Source organism: Clupea harengus, chromosome 15, assembly GCF_900700415.2.
Source record: "Clupea harengus chromosome 15, Ch_v2.0.2, whole genome shotgun sequence".
Lineage (NCBI taxonomy): Eukaryota > Metazoa > Chordata > Actinopteri > Clupeiformes > Clupeidae > Clupea > Clupea harengus.
The window spans coordinates 24,067,760-24,085,761 of NC_045166.1; the positions used below are offsets into that span (position 1 = coordinate 24,067,760).

Sequence of the window (18,002 nt, forward strand, 5' to 3'; positions counted from 1 at the left end):
GACTAGACTAGAATAGAAAATGCTGCTCTTTAAATTACTGAATGATACAAATAAAAGTCTATATAGGTCAGTACCAGCATTAGCAAACACCTGAGTGCCAAATTGGTGGGTATGTTTAATCCTTAAAATAAACATTTAACATTTCAGTGCTCGAGTTTGAATGTGCCTCGGGCCTACATCACACCAGCGTCTGGATGTGCAATGCAAGGCTACAGGATAAACATGCGAGAGAGGTGTGAGTCTCACACACACACACACACACACACTCACACACACACACACACACCCCTGCGTTGGCATGCTGGAGTCTCGCTGCCTGACTAATCGCCAGGCTCACACAGCCCGGGTGGCAGCCAGTCGAGGTGTGACAAATCAGAAGTATGGATGAGAAATTCAGAGCCGCTGATGGGAGGGCCAGCTCCAGAACCCCAGCAAGACTGGAGGAGCTGAGGTGAGGTAAAGCCATGGCAAACAGACATACACAGACATGGAAGACAATGGCATACACAAAGAGCATATATATATATATATACACACACACACACACACACACACACGTGTGGACATGCTCACAGACTCATGCAGAGACGCGTGTCATTTACGTTAATCTTCCAGACAAGCTTTGATACGCACATACACATACATATGCAGACATACAAAAGGCCACAGAACAACAGACACGGGTACATTTGTCATTCCTGCATGTGCACACACACACACAGAACACTTCCCTCCATACATAAAGACGCAGATACCCATCCACACACACACACACACACACACACACACACACACACACAGACCACACATACCGTCTCTTTGGCTCAGTGCTTGCAGGCTTCTTGAGTGGCCTTTCCATGGAGCTGGCTGCAGTGCTGGGCTTTTCTGGGCGGCTGGGCCTCTCCGGGTGGCTCAGGCTGGGGCCTTGCTGCTTGCTGGGACGCAGAGGAGAGACGTATTGGCTTTGAGTGCTGTGAGGCCCTGTGTTTTTACTAAAACCTTGGCTGGTGCTGTGTGCGTCACAAGAGATGAGTTTAGTTCCTCTTGCTGGTATTTTGGAAGTGTGACTGAAGAAAAAAAACTAAAACTTCTTCAGACACCTTCAGACAGTGAAAGGTGGGGGGAAAGGGCGAGAGGCCTGTTTTGAGCACACAATTATCACTGAATCAAAATAGAAAAAGAGGATATGCGAAAATATGAGTGCATTTCTGGAATCTTAAACTTGAAACGTATCAAAAAGCTCATCGTCTCCGTCAATATTTGCAATATTTGACAAGTTGATACAAAATTCGTCTGGTTTGGTGATGTTGCTTTACGGCCAATGGGAGCAGCACGGTGAAAGAGGACAAAGGGATGACACTGAACAGGAAAGAACAGAGCAGCCTATGAAAGCCACAGAGACCTCTACGCACTGCGCCGGTACAGCTGCATCCTCCGACACCACAGCAATGTACAATGCACTGCTCAACTACATCACAGTGATGTGGAACGACATGTCAGCATACTACAGCAACATCACATCATCCTAAAACTACATCACAGCATAGCAGCACAACTCGGCGACCAAAATAGTCGAGCTTAGTCCAAACTGAGTGCCGTATAACCATCATACCAATGTCCCGTCGCAGCAACGGCAGACGACAGTGCTTCGCCTCTCAGCTCCCATCCTACCATGTTTGGGACTTACTCTGGCGTGCCGGTGGAGGTCTCTGGGCTGGGCTCCACCCTCCTGGGCCTGCCCACGCCTGGCGCGCTGCCTGGCATCTCCCCGCTCAGCCGGTCTGGCAGCACAGAGTCCTTGTTGATGTTGATGTCGGAGTATGGGCAGCCCACCGCGCTGAAACGGGAGACAATATGTGGTAAGGTGTGGTAAGGATGAGAAAGATGATGAGAGGGGGCTTACTACAAACGACTGGGCCTGCCACTTCACATCAGCTTCTGCGCTGACAGGTCTCAAACCTTTTCATCACTATCTATATGGAGGGGCACGTTTTTTTGTCTCCTCTGGTTGCCGTAGGGAAAGAATTATGCAGGGAAGACTAACGCCTGAGTTTTGCTCTTTCTTTAGCTTCACATCTCCAGTCAGTTACCCTGAGGCTGGCTTTGTCCAGAACGTCATTTAATGGACTGAAAATATGTGCTTCTGCTACTCAGGAATGGAAGCATAAATTACTATTGTTCTACTTCATGCTTTCATTTTTTTTTTAAAACATAAATAAAAAATATAGATGAGAATAGCAGCTCAATCTCAGGAAAGGATCTAGAACTTGCACTTTAAACCATAATAAACCAGACACAATGAATCTTTCATCACTGAGAAATAAATAAATAAGTAATGTGTTTAGCTTTAGTGTTCACTTCACTGTTTGCCTGACTGCCCCTCAATGGTGTGAGATCCTTCTTTCAAGTGGTATTTCTCCATTGGTATATCCACAGTGGCTTGGGTAGGCTATACTGTAGTGGATTAAAGCTATTAGCATATAAATATGTGTATGCTGAATAAATATGTCTGTCACGCTGTGCGTGCTGGAAGATTGTGGGAAGAGAAATTGAGGTGAGCCATCTCTCTTTGTTTCCCCTATCTCTTCTGTCTTTCTTCTTCCCCTCCAATGCAGTTTCTCTTGCTCTCTTTTCTCTTTTGCATTTCCTCCGTCTCTTCCATTGTCTGTCTGTCTGTCTCTCTCTCTCTCATTGTGTTTTTTTCTCTCTGCTTCTCTCTCTCTGTCTCTTTCTTTCCTTATCAGTGCTTCATTCTCCCTGCTGTCAGCCAGCTTTAGCATAATGAGGGATCTGCGTCATTATCTTCCTCCTAAAGTTTTCTTCCAGCTGCCCGCTTATTATTCCTTCATTTGCAAACAAACACACAAACAAACAAACAAAGCTAACAGTGCTGGCCTGCCACCCAGAATGCCCCCCCCCCCCCCAATGTCAACTGACCTCCTCCAACATCCTCCTAATTAGAATTAGTCATCCCCTAGAATCTCCTAGCAGGCCTTTAGCACATGACACACTGGGCAATGTATGGGCAACATCAATGGGCAAGCAATTAACCTTGAACATACTACCAGTCACAATGAATGACTCCCTGTCAGTGCTAGAATCACTAAGTTATAATAATAAAATAATGAATGGAAAAAAAACATAAATGTTTAATTTTTTATTTAAAAGATTTATAATAGCTTTTGTATTTATGTATTGATAATAGTTATTTATTGTGCCTGTGATGCTTTCCAAGAATGCTAGCCTGAGACACAACTGAGTAGCCCACATCATTTACAACACAGGCAAGGGCCTGATTCTCCAGTAATAGCCCTCACCCATATGGCTGTGCTAATGATCACATCTTCAGAACCAGGAGGTAGAGAGAGATAATGACTGATTTCAAGCAGGCCAAGGACATTGCAGGCGTTTCACTTATCACACAAGCAACTTCACATCACAGGCCAAATGAAAAACTCTGGAGGTATGCGCGGGAGGGGGTGGGCCTTCTCTCCTTTGAGAGGCGCTGCTTTTAGGAGCGGCTCCCTCTTTCAGGAATGCTCAATTGGTTGGGAGTTTTTTTGGCGGAAACGTTTTCTGCGTACGGTAGCATCTTTCTGGGCTTGGAAGTGGCGAAGAAGATGGGAGGTTTCTTTGCAAGACTTGGGTGGGGTGTTACCTCATTTTTTGTTTGTGTGTGAGTGAGTTTGTGTGTGGGTGTGTGTGTGTGCCTTGTGTGATGCTCAGCATGAGTATAGGTGTACAAGTGTGTGTGTGTGTGTGTGTGTGTGTGTGTGTGTGTGTGTGTGTGTGTGTGTGTGTGTGTGTGTGTGTCTACGGCAGAAAAGAAATAAAGGGGAAAATAGAAAGAGGAGAAAAGAGTGTGAAGTAACCTGGGTGAGATTGGTGGAGGGGGAAGTGACACTCTGTGCCTTTATCGGTGTGCTGTGGCCACAAAACAGCCAATTAGCAGGGCTGCACTGCACATGCTCCGTAGCATTTTACTCATGCGCTGCTCCCACCTCACAGTCACTGAAGGACAATCAGCGGCCCTGTCCATGTTCCAGTAAAGAAGGGGAACACATATTAGAGTGTGCTGACAAGGAGAGTTCTGTAAGACTGTAGTCGGCTTATCTTCACCACTGAGACGGAGCACAGCAGGCCTTTCTACTGCTGTACTTTACAGAGATAGCAAAAGAGAATGTGCACTGCGGCTGGAATCCAATATTCTTCTCAGACGAGTCACGATTCTTAACTTACAGGTGATATCTCTGTATTGCTCATTCTGATTGAAAGCAACCTGCTGTGTCTGCAGAAGGTCTAAAAAGCATCTTTGTCTACAAAGATGGGCTGTTTTATGTATAAAGGCAGTGACTAGATGTTTGAACACTGAGATAGTCTTGCAGTGAGCTTCAAATATGCACTATATCAATACGTATCATCTAGAGGGAACAAATCCAATTCTCCAACCACGGCACCCTCTCCGACTGATAACCACATGGCCGCCCAGACCCTGTGGGGATAGGGAGAGTGGGTCTGAGTAACCCCATGTCTGCCTGAGGAGAGTGTCGAGAGGGCTGAGAGGGGGACGAGTGGAGCCTGCGGGGCGGCCAGCTTACCTGTGGTGTCCAGAGTAGCGAGCCCCTTTGATGTGGCCCATGCCCTTACAGCCAGGGGTGGGGCAGCCGCCCTGCTCCGACGAATCAAACATCTCCTGTGGACCTGAGGGACGCAGAGAGAGGGAGTGTGTTAGATAGATAGATAGATAGACAGACAGATAGATAAAAGATGATGAAGAGGAAAGAGAAAGATATTCAACATAGAAGATAGAGGAGAACAGTAGATCGAGAGAGTGGAGAAAAAGACAGGATAAGAAAGAAGGATGGAGAGAGAGAGAGAGGGAGGTGTGAGAGAGCGGTGAGGGATGAGACTTAACAGAGCACATGTAATTAGCAGAAAGCACATAAACATTGGAATAGCAGTCACATCTATCCTTAATTGGCTATGAAATCAGACAGGCACTTCATGTGGTCAAACCCCCATGGTTAGAGCATGCAGGACAGGAAGGGGGAGATGGTACGAAGAGGAGGTTGAGAACACTTTATTCGGACACGGTGACCTGGCACTCTCTTTCTACCTCTCTTTCACACACACACACACACACACACACACACAGACACAGACACAGACACAGACACAGACACAGACACACACACACACACACACACACACACACACACACACACACACACACAGACACACACACACACACACACACACACACACACACACACAGACACACACAAAATGTCTCTCTCTGTCTATTCCTATTCTTCCTTTCTCTTCTCCGTTCCAGAAAAGCCAGGAATGCATTCAGCACCTGCCGACTGCCGTTTCTTTTACGTACGCAACGGCCTCCCTGTTACCATGGACACCGATGCAGAGGGAAGGAATTAGCAGGAAGAAGTGGCGGTGGGAAAAGTTCATTGTTCGGCTTCCACCTTCACCACTGAATACAATTGACCAGAGATATCGGAGAGAATGAGAGATTGGACGCGGAAAGAGGCTTGGCAGGCAGACAAATGAGAAAAGAGCAAATGGGTAGATAGACAAATAGACAGAAAGATGGACAGAGAGGAAGAGAGGGAGAGACAGAACACTGCATTATGTCTTTCAAGAAGCAAATGGATAGATAGACAAATAGGTAGGTGGATAGAGAGAGAGAAAAAAAAGAGAGAGAAAAAGCACTCAACTCCATCAGCCAACTATGAGGGTTTTTTCCCCCTGTGTAAAGAGCTTTTAAAAAGAAAGTCCTTCACCCGCACACCAGGACTACAATCACAACAAATCAATGGCCAGACAGAGCACATCACTATTCACACCAGCCAACCAGACAGACAGACAGACAGACACACAGACAGACAGATGAAGTGCTCTGAGAGTGCCTCGATTTCAGAGAGCTTGAGCGAGACGTGGAGAAGAAAGAAAGAAAGAAAGATGGAGGGAACATCTTATTGTGAAGGAAGACACTGACAGAGGTAGATAAATAGAGAAAGAGGGAAGAGAGAGTGGCTGAAAGACAGAGAGTGAGAGAAGGTGAGGGAGATAAGGAAGGAGAGTTGGGGAGAGAGAGAGAGAGAGAGAGAGAGAGAGAGGGGGAGAGAGAGAGAGAGAGTATTGTCAGTGTGCAGGACTGATGGGTGACTCAGAGGCAGAGACTCACTGATGGGGGGCTGGAGGGGGTGTCCGGTTTTGGCGCACCAGCCCGCCGGGTGGATGTCTGGGCTGTCCGTGTCCACCCAGTAGTCATACTCATCGGTCCAGCCATCAAAATGGATCTAAACACAGAGAGAGAGAGAGCGCGAGACAGACAGACAGACAGACAGACAGACAGACAGACAGACAAACAGTAAGAAAGACAAGCAAGGTGAGAATGAGAGTTAGCATTGCTGAAAATCAAAGCCACAAACTGTTTTTATTTCAGCTCTTTATTTAGCTAAGATCACAATACTTAGGGGCAACATATTGGCCGAATCAAAATGTGGATCTGAATTTCAGAATTTTATGACATGAAGTCACAAACATGCAGGGATTTGAACAGACAGAAAGAGTGTGAAATAGATGAAATATCACCAGAGACAAATACATATTTACAAAAGCCGACCCCACTAAATGGGAGGAGAGGCTGAGACAAGCACTGAGTGAAAGGTAGTGCTGAGGGAGGCAAGCTGAGAGCAGCTGCTTTACTCTCTATCTGAGAGCTGCCTCCTGACACACACACACACACACACTCACAAATCAAAGAAAGAGGGACTGACCAATCCCCACCAAATGGACATAGTGGGAGGTTTTGTATGAGTATGAGTGTGTGTATGTGGATGTATGTGGATGTGTATGTGTGTGTGTGAGTGAGGCAGACATTGACAGAGAAAGATATGAACTTACATGAGTATGCCTGTAAATCTTTATTGCCTCTATCTGGGACTGAAAGAGACTAATGGAAAAAAAATAGTGTGTGAGCTTTTATTTGAATGCATTTAATGAATTAATCTATGTATGTCTGTTTGTGTTTGTGTGTGTGTGTGTGTGTGCGTGCGTGTGTGTGTGCGTGACTGACAGTGAAAGGCAGTGCACCAAACTCTTGCTGTCCCGCGAGGCTCGCTGATACAAGCGCGATGCCGCACAGGCTCGCATGAAGACTGCAGAGACTTGATAGTGGACGGACAGTCTCAAGAGGACTCGAGGGACCGCAGTCATAATTACACCTGAGGACAGAGACAGAGACTCTGTCTCGCTCTCTCCCCTCTACCAACACACTCTCTATACTCAATCACGTCCTCTGGTAAAGACCGGATCTATAGATGCAAACATGGAGGAGCCTCAAAGTACTACCAGTACTCTCTGCCTCTCAAGCAGTTTGGAGCAGCGTGTGAGGGAATGGCTAACAGAGCTGTATGGAAGTGTGAAATGACTGTGAAGGTGATTAGAGTGGGAGGCCATGGGAGCAGGAGGAGGAGGAGGAGGAGGAGGAGGAGGAAGAGGAGGAGGGTGGCAAAGGCAGAAGAGTCTAAGAGGTGTGAGAAGAAACGGAGGGGTGAGAATGGAGTGGTGCAGAGAGGCAGCGAGGGAGAAAGCAAGAGAGAGGATATATATATATATATATGTGTTTGTAAACAATATATATGTCTGGATAGTGTATGTACAGTGTATTTGGCATAGCATAGAGGTTAAATACTATACTATCTCCTATATTAACCCTACCAAAACAACCCTGATATTGACAGGGAGAGAGTGAGAGGGATGAGACAGAGAACAAACAGTAAATGAAAGAGAGAAAGAGAACGACAAGGGGGGAAAGGAGAGAAAGCGAGATGGAGGAGTGGAACTGCAGCGGAGTTGGCCCCCGAGGCCGATGTTGGGTGAGAGATTGTCACCTGAGGCCCTGGTGTCAAACCTCACCTTCCAAACCGTGTGATCGGCAAGAAGGGTAGGGAGTTTTCGACAGAGTCGCTCGACAAAATGCCCACCGGGGGCAAAAAGAGAGGAGAGGGGGATGAAACGAATCGAACTGGGCCGTGTTACTGCTGCGGACTGCGTGACGGAAGGAAGGAGTCGGAGAGGAAGAATGAGGGATACAGACTGAGAGAGAGAGAGAGAGAGAGGGAGAGAGGCAGGGGGAGGGGGCGGGGGGGGGGTTGGGAGAGTGATGGTGGCAGGTGATGACGTGGCTGCCACGGCTCATCCAAGAAACCATCAAGACCAGCCACAAGGTTAGAGGAGGACACTAGAGTGGAAAAGAGAGTGCATGAGGGAAAGAGAGAGTGTGTGAGAGGTAGTGAGAAAAGAGAGAGAGAGAGACTGAGTGAGCGAGTAAGAGAAAGAGAGAGGGAGTGAGTGAGTGAGTAAGAGAGAGAGAGAGAGTGAGTGAGAGGTAGTGAGAAAAGAGAGAGACTGAGTGAGCGAGTATGAGAGAGAGAGAGAGAGTGAGCGAGTAAGAGAGAGAGAGAGAGAGAGAGAGTGAGTGAGAGAGAGAGAGAGAGAGAGAGAAAGAGTGAGTGAGTGAGCGAGTGAGAGACAGAGGTGTTTTCAGACACTGCAGCCTTCAGGAAGCACAGGCTACCAGCACCACGACTCATACAGACTCCTCATTAGCTTCAGGCTACAGCATCAACCACTCTTACATCATGGCAACCAGAGGACTGTCCCTGAGTCAGTATATCCTCACAGTCCAGTTCATACGCTTGCCCATTTACAACAGACAGTACCTTTTTACAGGCCAGCCAATCTTTTATGTCCATTCATTTGCTGATATTTATGTCCAACATGTTTTAAAACACAATAAAATCAGACATTAAAACAAAAACACACACTCGCTAATAGTGTGTTCTCTACACGTGAGTCATACACTCTTGCGTGGCTCCCTCTGCAAGTGCCAACATCTCTTCGTGGATGACCTCCACACCCTTGTTCATTAAGTGGCTCGGAAAATAAAACTCCAATTGGCTGGTTCTTGTTGGCTCACGCACAACATTTGGAGCGAGACCAATTAAACGACAGCTTTGTGCTTCTCTTTTCAAACGGTCACGTCTAACGGGTGAGAATCACAGAAGAGGCTTCTGGGAGAGAAACTCACTTTCCCACCTTTATATTCACAACTCGAAAAACCAGGAACTCCACACTTCCTTCCTTCCTTCCTTCATGTATTTTCCAAATGAGTACATTTACAACACAATATATTCTCTTTCTCTGGATGTATGGCAGTTTATTCCTGTGATTGCCAACCATTTCTAGACAAATGTTACAGCTGTTGAGCAGTGGTGAGCTGGAGCTTGAGAGCTGTGAGCGCAGTGAATGAGAATTAGCACACACGAGAGAACCGATACAATTGATTAGCGCTCTGTGTCAGTGCCGCTCTGGTGTCTTGGTGAACATGCGCTAACATTTAATGAGATCACTTCTGGGAGTTTTTATAGGGCTAGGTGTGTGGGGGACAATGACAAGCTGACAATGCCTCAAAGCCATTCCACCCACAACCAACTATACATACACACACACACACACAGTCCTATACACACACACACACACACACACACACACACACACACACACACACACACACACACACACCTACAGATACACATTAGAGGTTGGATACCCGACTCGGGCCAGTCGGAACCCAACGGGTTGGGCCGGATTCGGACAAATATTTCGAAATTATAATCGCGCTCGGACACATCACATCACATCATATGCTTGTGCGTGTACACAGCCCCATATATGCTACATCAAAACACACACACACACACACACACACACACACACACACTCACACGAACAACAAGGCAACCTACATTTCATTATCAGCATCATCATCTAGATCACTGTTCCCATGGGAAGGGACAACAGTGTGTCTTCAAAGGGAAGTGGCAATTTAGAAAGCTGTCTCGCTCCCTTCCTCTCTCCCTAGCTCGGGGGACGTCTCGCTGAGGTGCGCAGGACTGATAAACCGGTTTTCCGGGAAAAACCCAGTCCATGTTTCTCGGGCTCAGAACAAAAACCCTGAGTGATTACCCAGGGGCTTCCATACACTTTGAATTGGACAATGTTTGGGAGATAACTGGATTAGGTGAAATCATATGCCTGCATGAGAACTTTTCTGAGTGGGAGGTCTTTCTCTGAGCAGCGGGGGCTAACACCATCACTACAGAAGACGACAGTGTTTTCTCACCGGAGTTCTTAATCCGTACATAATGCCATTAGATCTCTGGCTTCTGTAAAATATCAAACACATACTAAAAGTTAGAAAAAAAATGAGAATCTATAGAATTATTTATGATGTTATCTACATTGGACTCTATATTGCTGTGGGCTACAATGGAGCACACCACAAAGCGTCGGATTTAGTTAGGAGTTAATTTAGGGGAGCTGCTTTATGAAATTCCGTGTGTTGTCTTTCTGAGATCCGTGTGTTGTCTTTCTGAGCTCCGTGTGTTGTCTTTCTGAGATCCGTGTGTTGTCTTTCTGAGATCCGTGTGTTGTCTTTCTGAGCTCCGTGTGTTGTCTTTCTGAGCTCCGTGTGTTGTCTTTCTGAGCTCCGTGTGTTGTCTTTCTGAGATCCGTGTGTTGTCTTTCTGAGCTCCGTGTGTTGTCTTTGTGAGCTCCGTGTGTTGTCTTTCTGAGCTCCGTGTGTTGTCTTTCTGAGCTCCGTGTGTTGTCTTTCTGAGCTCCGTGTGTTGTCTTTCTGAGCTGACATTGCCACTATTTCTGCTCCTATGCTGTCTTTTTCACAATACCTAATAGACAGTGTTTTACACAGAACCCCTCCCCCCCTTGCCACACTATCCCCCTGTACAGGTCTACACATGCTAGCAGGGTGTGTGAAACTCCAAGCCAGCTGTTGGGTTTGATTGACGTCAGCACACTTCACATCCACAGGGGACCCTCTCCCATGGAACACACACTCACACACACACACAGACACATTGCCTCTGCTGAAATCACAGCCGGCAAAGTCACTTGGAAAAGCTGAAACGGTGAGCTTTCTGAATGTCTCCATTGCTTTGGGACAATTACATAAATACTGAAGACAGAAGACTGGGAAGCAATGAACTTCGGGAGATATAATGCATCCGCCACAAAACAACCAGGCCTGCCCAGTGTTTGTCTACTAAACCATCTATATCCACATCTACCCAATGTGCATGGCAAACCCATCTCCTCAGGTTGTAGTCGTGCATGGGGGGGGACAGTAATGGTGGTCTGTGACGTAATGCGTAATGTCTCACCCGGATCCTGTGGTCGTCCGTGTCCACCACGCTGGCCACCCTCACCAGCATGGGGTGGGGGGGGGTGTGTGTGTGTGTGTGTGTGTGTGTGGGACAGTAATGGTGGTCTGTGACGTAATGCGTAATGTCTCACCCGGATCCTGTGGTCGTCCGTGTCCACCACGCTGGCCACCCTCACCAGCATAGGGTTCCTCTTGTCCACGGCCTCCAGCTTCAGGAGCACCTGGAAGCTGTGAGGAGGCTTCTGCAGAGACACACACAGAGAGAGAGAGAGAGAGAGAGAGAGAGATGGAGAGACAGAGAGAGAGATGGAGGGAGAGAGAGAGATGGAGGGAGAGAGAGAGAGATGGAGGGAGAGAGAGAGATGGAGAGACAGAGAGAGAGATGGAGGGAGAGAGAGAGAGATGGAGGGAGAGAGAGAGATGGAGAGACAGAGAGAGAGATGGAGGGAGAGAGAGAGATGGAGGGAGAGAGAGAGAGATGGAGAGATATATATAGAGAGAGAGAGAGATGGAGAATATGAGGAAACAGCGTAGTGGGAGGCTGAGTGGGGGAAGGGGCTGCTTAGGTGGAGGTAACCTGTCCAGATGTATGACAGACAGGTGGGGGAGGGATTGGCAGATGGGAGATATGTTCACACACTGTGGCACAGACTTGAGAGTGGAAACATAGCATTTCACAACAAATTAGCACTATGTTGCTATTTGCAGTGTGAAAAATGAACATGTAAATTAGATAATGAAAACACTCACAGAAAAATGCTTCAGTGCTTTCAAAGAGTGTTTGTTTTCCTCATCAGTGAAAACGAGTACAGCTATGGACAGTATCTATGTAACCCACAGTGTGCGGGTTTTCTTTTACCAGACCAGAAGAGCATTTGTTTACAGTGGCAGTGGTGCATTCTGGGAGACTGGATGACATGCTGTCAAATCAGCTGTTTCCTACTCCAAAAGTGTGTGGCAGAGAGGTGGCCCTGTCGCAGACTCACCGCTTTGAAGGCTCTGGCAGGAGCAGGGGAGGCGCCCGTCTCCTCCAGATACTTCTCCCAGGAGAAATCCTTCTCATTAGGGTAACCTGGGAGGCATAAAGAGCACAGTGATGACTGATGACCTTCACCTTTAAGCCTAGTGGAATCCCCATTCTCATTCTTATCATTACTCACGTGTGTGTGCGTGTGTGTGTGTGTGTGTGTGTGTGTATGTGTGCATGCAGGGGCGCCCGCAGGATTCTCGGTCATGGTACACACACTTAGCCTATTTTATGGTAGTTTAATTTACATTGTGAATGTTTGCGTACTGTCCACTGTCTCGCTTAGGATGGTGCAGATCAGATCAACATCAGTTCCCTGAAGCATAGTGCAGTTGTTGTGCCAGAGCTCCACTGCCTGCTTGTTTTTTTTTGCGTTAAAATGTTTCAATTAAAGAACATTGCTTTCTTTATTGTATGTATTTATTGTATTCATTTTATTGTATTTATTTTATTTATACTTTATTGAATATTTCAATGTTATTGCAGTTTACTTTCACTTAGGCTATGCTACTAATCCAAAATCCCTGGTCACCCTGTGCCAATGCTAGAGTAGGCTATGCAGTGCGTGTATTTTAAGTACAGGTGTGTGTGTGTGTGTGTGTGTGTGTGTGTGTGTGTGGGCACCACTGTGAGCATGTACACATCATATGACTGAGTGAGTATGTGTGTGTGTGTACGTCATGTGTGTATGAAAGCTCCGGCGAGGTGTCTTTTGTCCTTCAGAAAATCTGAAGTCTTAAATAAGACACCATGTTGTGTGAATCACCCAGCCCCGAGGCACTTGAGAGAGCATGGAGAGCCAAGCACTATGTACTCAACCCAAAGCCTGCTGAGTAACTGCACTGCACTGCATGCACAGCATAGCAAATCACTGCACTTGGTTTGATTATCACTGATCACATTGTTACCCGTACAGTACTGCACCGTCCCTCTGATCTACTGTGTTGATTCTGGGAGATGGTTTAAAATAGGAATATGTCATATGGCACAAAGCTCACCTGGAGGTGTGGTCAGAGTTCTTCCATTCTCCAGGCACCAGCCGATTGGATGGATATAAGGGCTTGTTGCATCACACCTAGAGGCAAGACATCAAAACTTAACAACCAACAACAATTGGACCAGTACTGACCAATGCAAATATCAAACCTGATAACATGAGGTCCAAATCTCTAGCTTCAATAAGTACATTTGTTTTCATTTAGACCCAACATAATGAATACGCAGTGAGTTGATCTGTATAGTCAATACTATCCTACATACAGATGCAAATGTTGGATGGAATGTTTGTTTTGTCTGTGGGTTAAGGTGACGTCAATATGAGCGGCCCCTTAACACTGCAGTGTTATTATTTCATTACTCCTTCCCCAAAACACAGAGTAAACAGCCAAAACACCGCAAAGGTCAGAGAAGCCACAGCACCCAAAGCCCCAAAAGTGCTTGTGCGCGACAGTCTGTGTGGCTTGTTTTTCTGAGCGATTACCCGTGCGCTCAGGCGTCTTTGCATGTTGCTAAACAGGAGCTCCGCCACTGAGGGGCCTGTGCCAGCGGGCTCGTTGATGCCCGCCTCTGTGGGGCATCAGATGCCCGCTGACCGTGCACACATGCGTAGCCAACTATCCGTGGACAAAACTCCTGACAAGCCATGGAGCCTGTTTACCAACACGGGGGTGAAACGGAGCGCTGATCTGAAGCCTTTCTCTAGGTGTACGACCTCACGAGGAGCGCTTCCAAACGGAACCAATACTACAGACAATTTCAACTCATTGGGGCTGGTTACAAATAGAGCGCTTCTGTTAAGCTGTCTCTTGCAAGGGCCCGTTTTACAGTGGTGTAAAAAACTCTGACAAACAAACAATAATCACAAATGAGTAAAAAAACACATCCATACTGAGAGAGGTCACCCACTAAGAACACTTCTACTACATACTATCATACTATCCCACCTCACCACATAAATACCATGCCATCCACCACCACATGCTGTAGATGCAGGGCTGCTCCCTGGAATCACACCGACAGTTGGCAGGAGACTTTTTAAGAGGCAGCTTTGGGAATGACTACCTCAAGGACAAAGCCAGTTAGGAGCTGGTAACACAACAACCTACTGAGCCTGACTCATAATTAGATCAGCGCTCGGCTGGCCCACCATGTGGGCCTTCTGGGTCGGGGGCGTCCACGGCTGTGGTGGATTAGGCTCCACCAGCCGCGCAAACAACAACCTGATCACCGTGACATTCAAAATGTGAAGATGAGGTTTCTCCAGACACAGCCTGGGACTAAGACTGCCATTTTCATTTTAGTCATTTTTTTGTCATTTATCAGATGACTGCATCCAGAAACACATGGCAGCCTAGTGCATCAGACTTACTGCTATCAGGGGATTCTATCTTGGGTTTTGGCGTAACAACTGTGTGTAGCAGCTGGGCCGTCAGCTGTCAGAGGTTAGCTATCTGTTTCAGGATGGGTTTGTGATGTTGTTTCAAGTGGCCATGTAGTAAGGGTTTGGAACTATGTCTGAGGGAGAGAGAGAGAGATGGAGGGAGAGAGAGCGAGAGAGAGAGTGGGGGAGGGAGATAGAGAGAGTGAGAAGGAGAGAGAGAGAGGGAGAGAGAGGGAAAGAGGGAGATAGAGAGGGAGAGAGGGAGAGAGAGGAAGAGAGTGAGAGAGAGAGTGGGAGAGGGAGAAAGAGAGAGAGAGAGAGGGAGAGAGAGACAGAGTGAGAGAGAGAGAGAGAGAGAGAGAGAGAGAGAGAGAGAGAGAGAGCGAGAGAGGTGAGAGCAGCATCATAAGAGAGTGTGTGATGCTCCTGGGGGAACAGTTCCTCTTTGTCATTTATTAATGATCATTCATAATTCAGGTAGAGCGCAGCACTCAGAGTCGACTGGACCCTCACATACTGACTGGCAGACAAAAGGCCACACTTCCCAGGGAATATACACGTGTCCATACACACACACACACACACACACACACACACACACACACACACACACACACACACACACACACACACACACACACACACACACACACACACACACACTCACACACACACACACACACGCATATGCACACTCCCAAATGCTCTCTCACACAGACACACACACCATACACACAAACAGACTCACAAATATAGAGAGGGCTTATGCGTGTGATTTAGAAACGTACAGCCTACCAACCTAAAACAAACCAACTAAACTTAATTGGGTCACAGACACTTCATGCTATACTGGATGGAAAGGTCTATTTTAAAAGGCAACACTCCTCTTTGTCTCCCTTACTGATGTTATAGCACCACCTAGTGTCACTAAGATCTCAACAAGGCCCAAAAGTAATACAGTAATGACAATCATGCCATAACTCAAAGGTCACAGCAGGCAGCACAGTGAGAAATCACATTCTTTGAGTTCTCCTGTGCCTTTAAACACCAGCCTATACCTCAGCGTGAGAAGCTCCAAAAACCTCCACAACTCCTGGATGATTGACAATTTGTACGGCTGAGGGGACACGTGTCTCAGAAGGTGGTTAGCATACCTCAGACTTCAAATACAACTCAGAGTCCTGTCATCTGCAGAAATGTTCAGATGATTCTGCAGTTGTGGGGTGTGTCAGTGGTGGACAGGAGACGGGAGTACAGGGAACTGGTGAACCGCTTTGTGGCGTGGTGTGGGAACAACCAGCTCCTCTTAAATGTGACCAAGACGAAGGAGATGGTTGTAGATTTTAGGAGGACCAGGACTAAAAGCTGAACCGTATTTCCATCCTGGGAGAAGAGGTGGAGGTGGTGGTGGTGGAGGACTACAGATACCTGGTGGTTCACCTGGTCAAAACAGACTGGACTGGAAATGTAACACTGAGGCCGTCTAAAGGAAGGGTCAAAGCAGACCGTACTTGTTGAGGAAGCTTGGGTCATTCAATGTGTGCAGCAAGATGCAGCATTATCTTCTCCCAGTTTTTTTTGCAGAGATCTGTTGCGGAAGCCGCTTCTCTGCCAGCGACTCTAACAAACTGAACAAGCTGATGAAAAAGGCTGTCTGTGCTGGGGACTGCTCTGTGGAGCCCCTAGAGTTGGTTGGTATGAGAAGGATGTTGTAAAAGCTGCTCAACATAATGGACAACACTACACAACCCCTACACAACATATTGGTCAGACAACAGAGTGTCTTCAGTCGGAGGCTCCACAAGCTTTGCAGCAATAAGGACCGTTACAGAAGGTCATTCCTGCTCACTGCAACCGCCGACTTCAATGACTCCCCTCTGTGCTGGGAGAGAAGCCTCCTAAGTGGCAGTGCACAAGGCACATTCTACGTTTAATTTGAATCAGTCAATCAATCAATCAGTAAATCTATCTACCTGATTGCTGTGTATTGTTCTGTTGTTATGCAATTTGATGTGACTTGCAAACTGAAAATCAATAAATACATTGTTTAAAAAAAAAAATCTATCTACCAATCTAACTATCTATCTACCAAATGCACACACAGGTGTTGCTGTGAGTGTCTTTCTTTGTTCCTTATAGGAGTCACAAATACACGCACCCACACACACACACACACACACACACACACAACAGAAGCTAATCCATACAGTACCAGTAGTCGTAACTCTCGTCCCAGTTGTCGAAGTGAACCAGAAAGCGGCTGTCCACCATGTCCGCCACTGTGGCCACACAGATGAAGGAGGGGTTCTTCTTGTCGACGGCCTCCAGCTTCATTCCAACGCGGAAGCCCTGAGGCGTCACGGTCTATGAGAAAAACACAAGAGGGGGGAAATGAAGGAATGTGATGGACAGAGCAACTTCACTTCAGTACTTTTGTTCAGCCTGGGTGTCGCCGTCCTATCCTGTGTTGCTTGGCTTGAATGACTTCTAGCAGATGATACGTGCTGTCCAAATGAGACAGGGCTAATGTACTGGAAAACTGGGGATTGGTATGTTCACCTGTACACTAGCTTCTAACCGTTTACTTTACTGAGACTAAAATACAGACAAAGATTAAATTACACACTTCAGGCTTTCTGTTCAGGTGAAGTGGACTTGATTTCATTCAGTCTTTTCTGATATGCGGATAAATACAATCTGCTTAATTAGGAGGAAATAATTCAATTTCATGGATGTTCAGGTTGTTCGTGAGAAATAAATGAAAAATGCACCTGACACCAGGGCGTGACAATTTCAAAGGACAACCCGCAAAGACAACACTTGTCTTGTATTCCTTGACGTGTATTGCTTCAAGCAACCCCTTGTCTACTGCAAACCATCCGCATCCAACCAGATGGCAGTGTCCATTAGAACAGATCTGACCCTGATATGGTTAGGTTCCTCTAACCCCTCAGCGTGTGTGTGTGTGTGTGTGTGTGTGTGTATGTGTGTGTGTGTATGTGTGTGTGTGTGTGTCTGCAGATGTGCTGTGGGAGATGGCGTTGCGCTTACCGTGTTCTGGTTCTCAAACAGGGCTTTGGGAGCGGCCTGGGCCTTGTTCTGCTTTATGTAGGACGGCCAGCTGAATTCCTCGTCCTTCATGCCTGGGTGGGAATTTCAGCAGCAGAGAGATGATGGGGATGCGTGCATTTCTAATCGAATTAATCAGCTTGCACAAAACTGTAGATCCGCTCGGATACAAAAAACTACAGAGGTTAATGTCCTAATTTCTTAGATTTGGAACCCACAGACCACAAGGTTAACTCTAGCACATTCATGGAAAGAAGAGT

At 46.8% G+C, this 18,002-nt stretch overlaps 1 protein-coding gene across 3 annotated transcripts in view; it reads right to left on the minus strand.

Moving 5' to 3' along the window:
- Positions 1 to 18,002, minus strand: part of l3mbtl3 (L3MBTL histone methyl-lysine binding protein 3) — a 37,968-nt gene that overhangs the window by 9,007 nt on the left and 10,959 nt on the right. For all 3 annotated transcript variants that reach the window (XM_031581563.2, XM_031581562.2, XM_012829444.3), the window contains exons 10-18: positions 17,725 to 17,816; positions 16,886 to 17,037; positions 13,292 to 13,368; positions 12,253 to 12,338; positions 11,398 to 11,508; positions 6,203 to 6,317; positions 4,599 to 4,701; positions 1,688 to 1,837; positions 813 to 935 (exon numbers count right to left, since the gene is read on the minus strand). In XM_031581563.2, the coding sequence (XP_031437423.1) occupies positions 813 to 935; positions 1,688 to 1,837; positions 4,599 to 4,701; positions 6,203 to 6,317; positions 11,398 to 11,508; positions 12,253 to 12,338; positions 13,292 to 13,368; positions 16,886 to 17,037; positions 17,725 to 17,816 (1,009 nt within the window). The remainder of the gene's footprint in view (positions 1 to 812; positions 936 to 1,687; positions 1,838 to 4,598; positions 4,702 to 6,202; positions 6,318 to 11,397; positions 11,509 to 12,252; positions 12,339 to 13,291; positions 13,369 to 16,885; positions 17,038 to 17,724; positions 17,817 to 18,002) is intronic.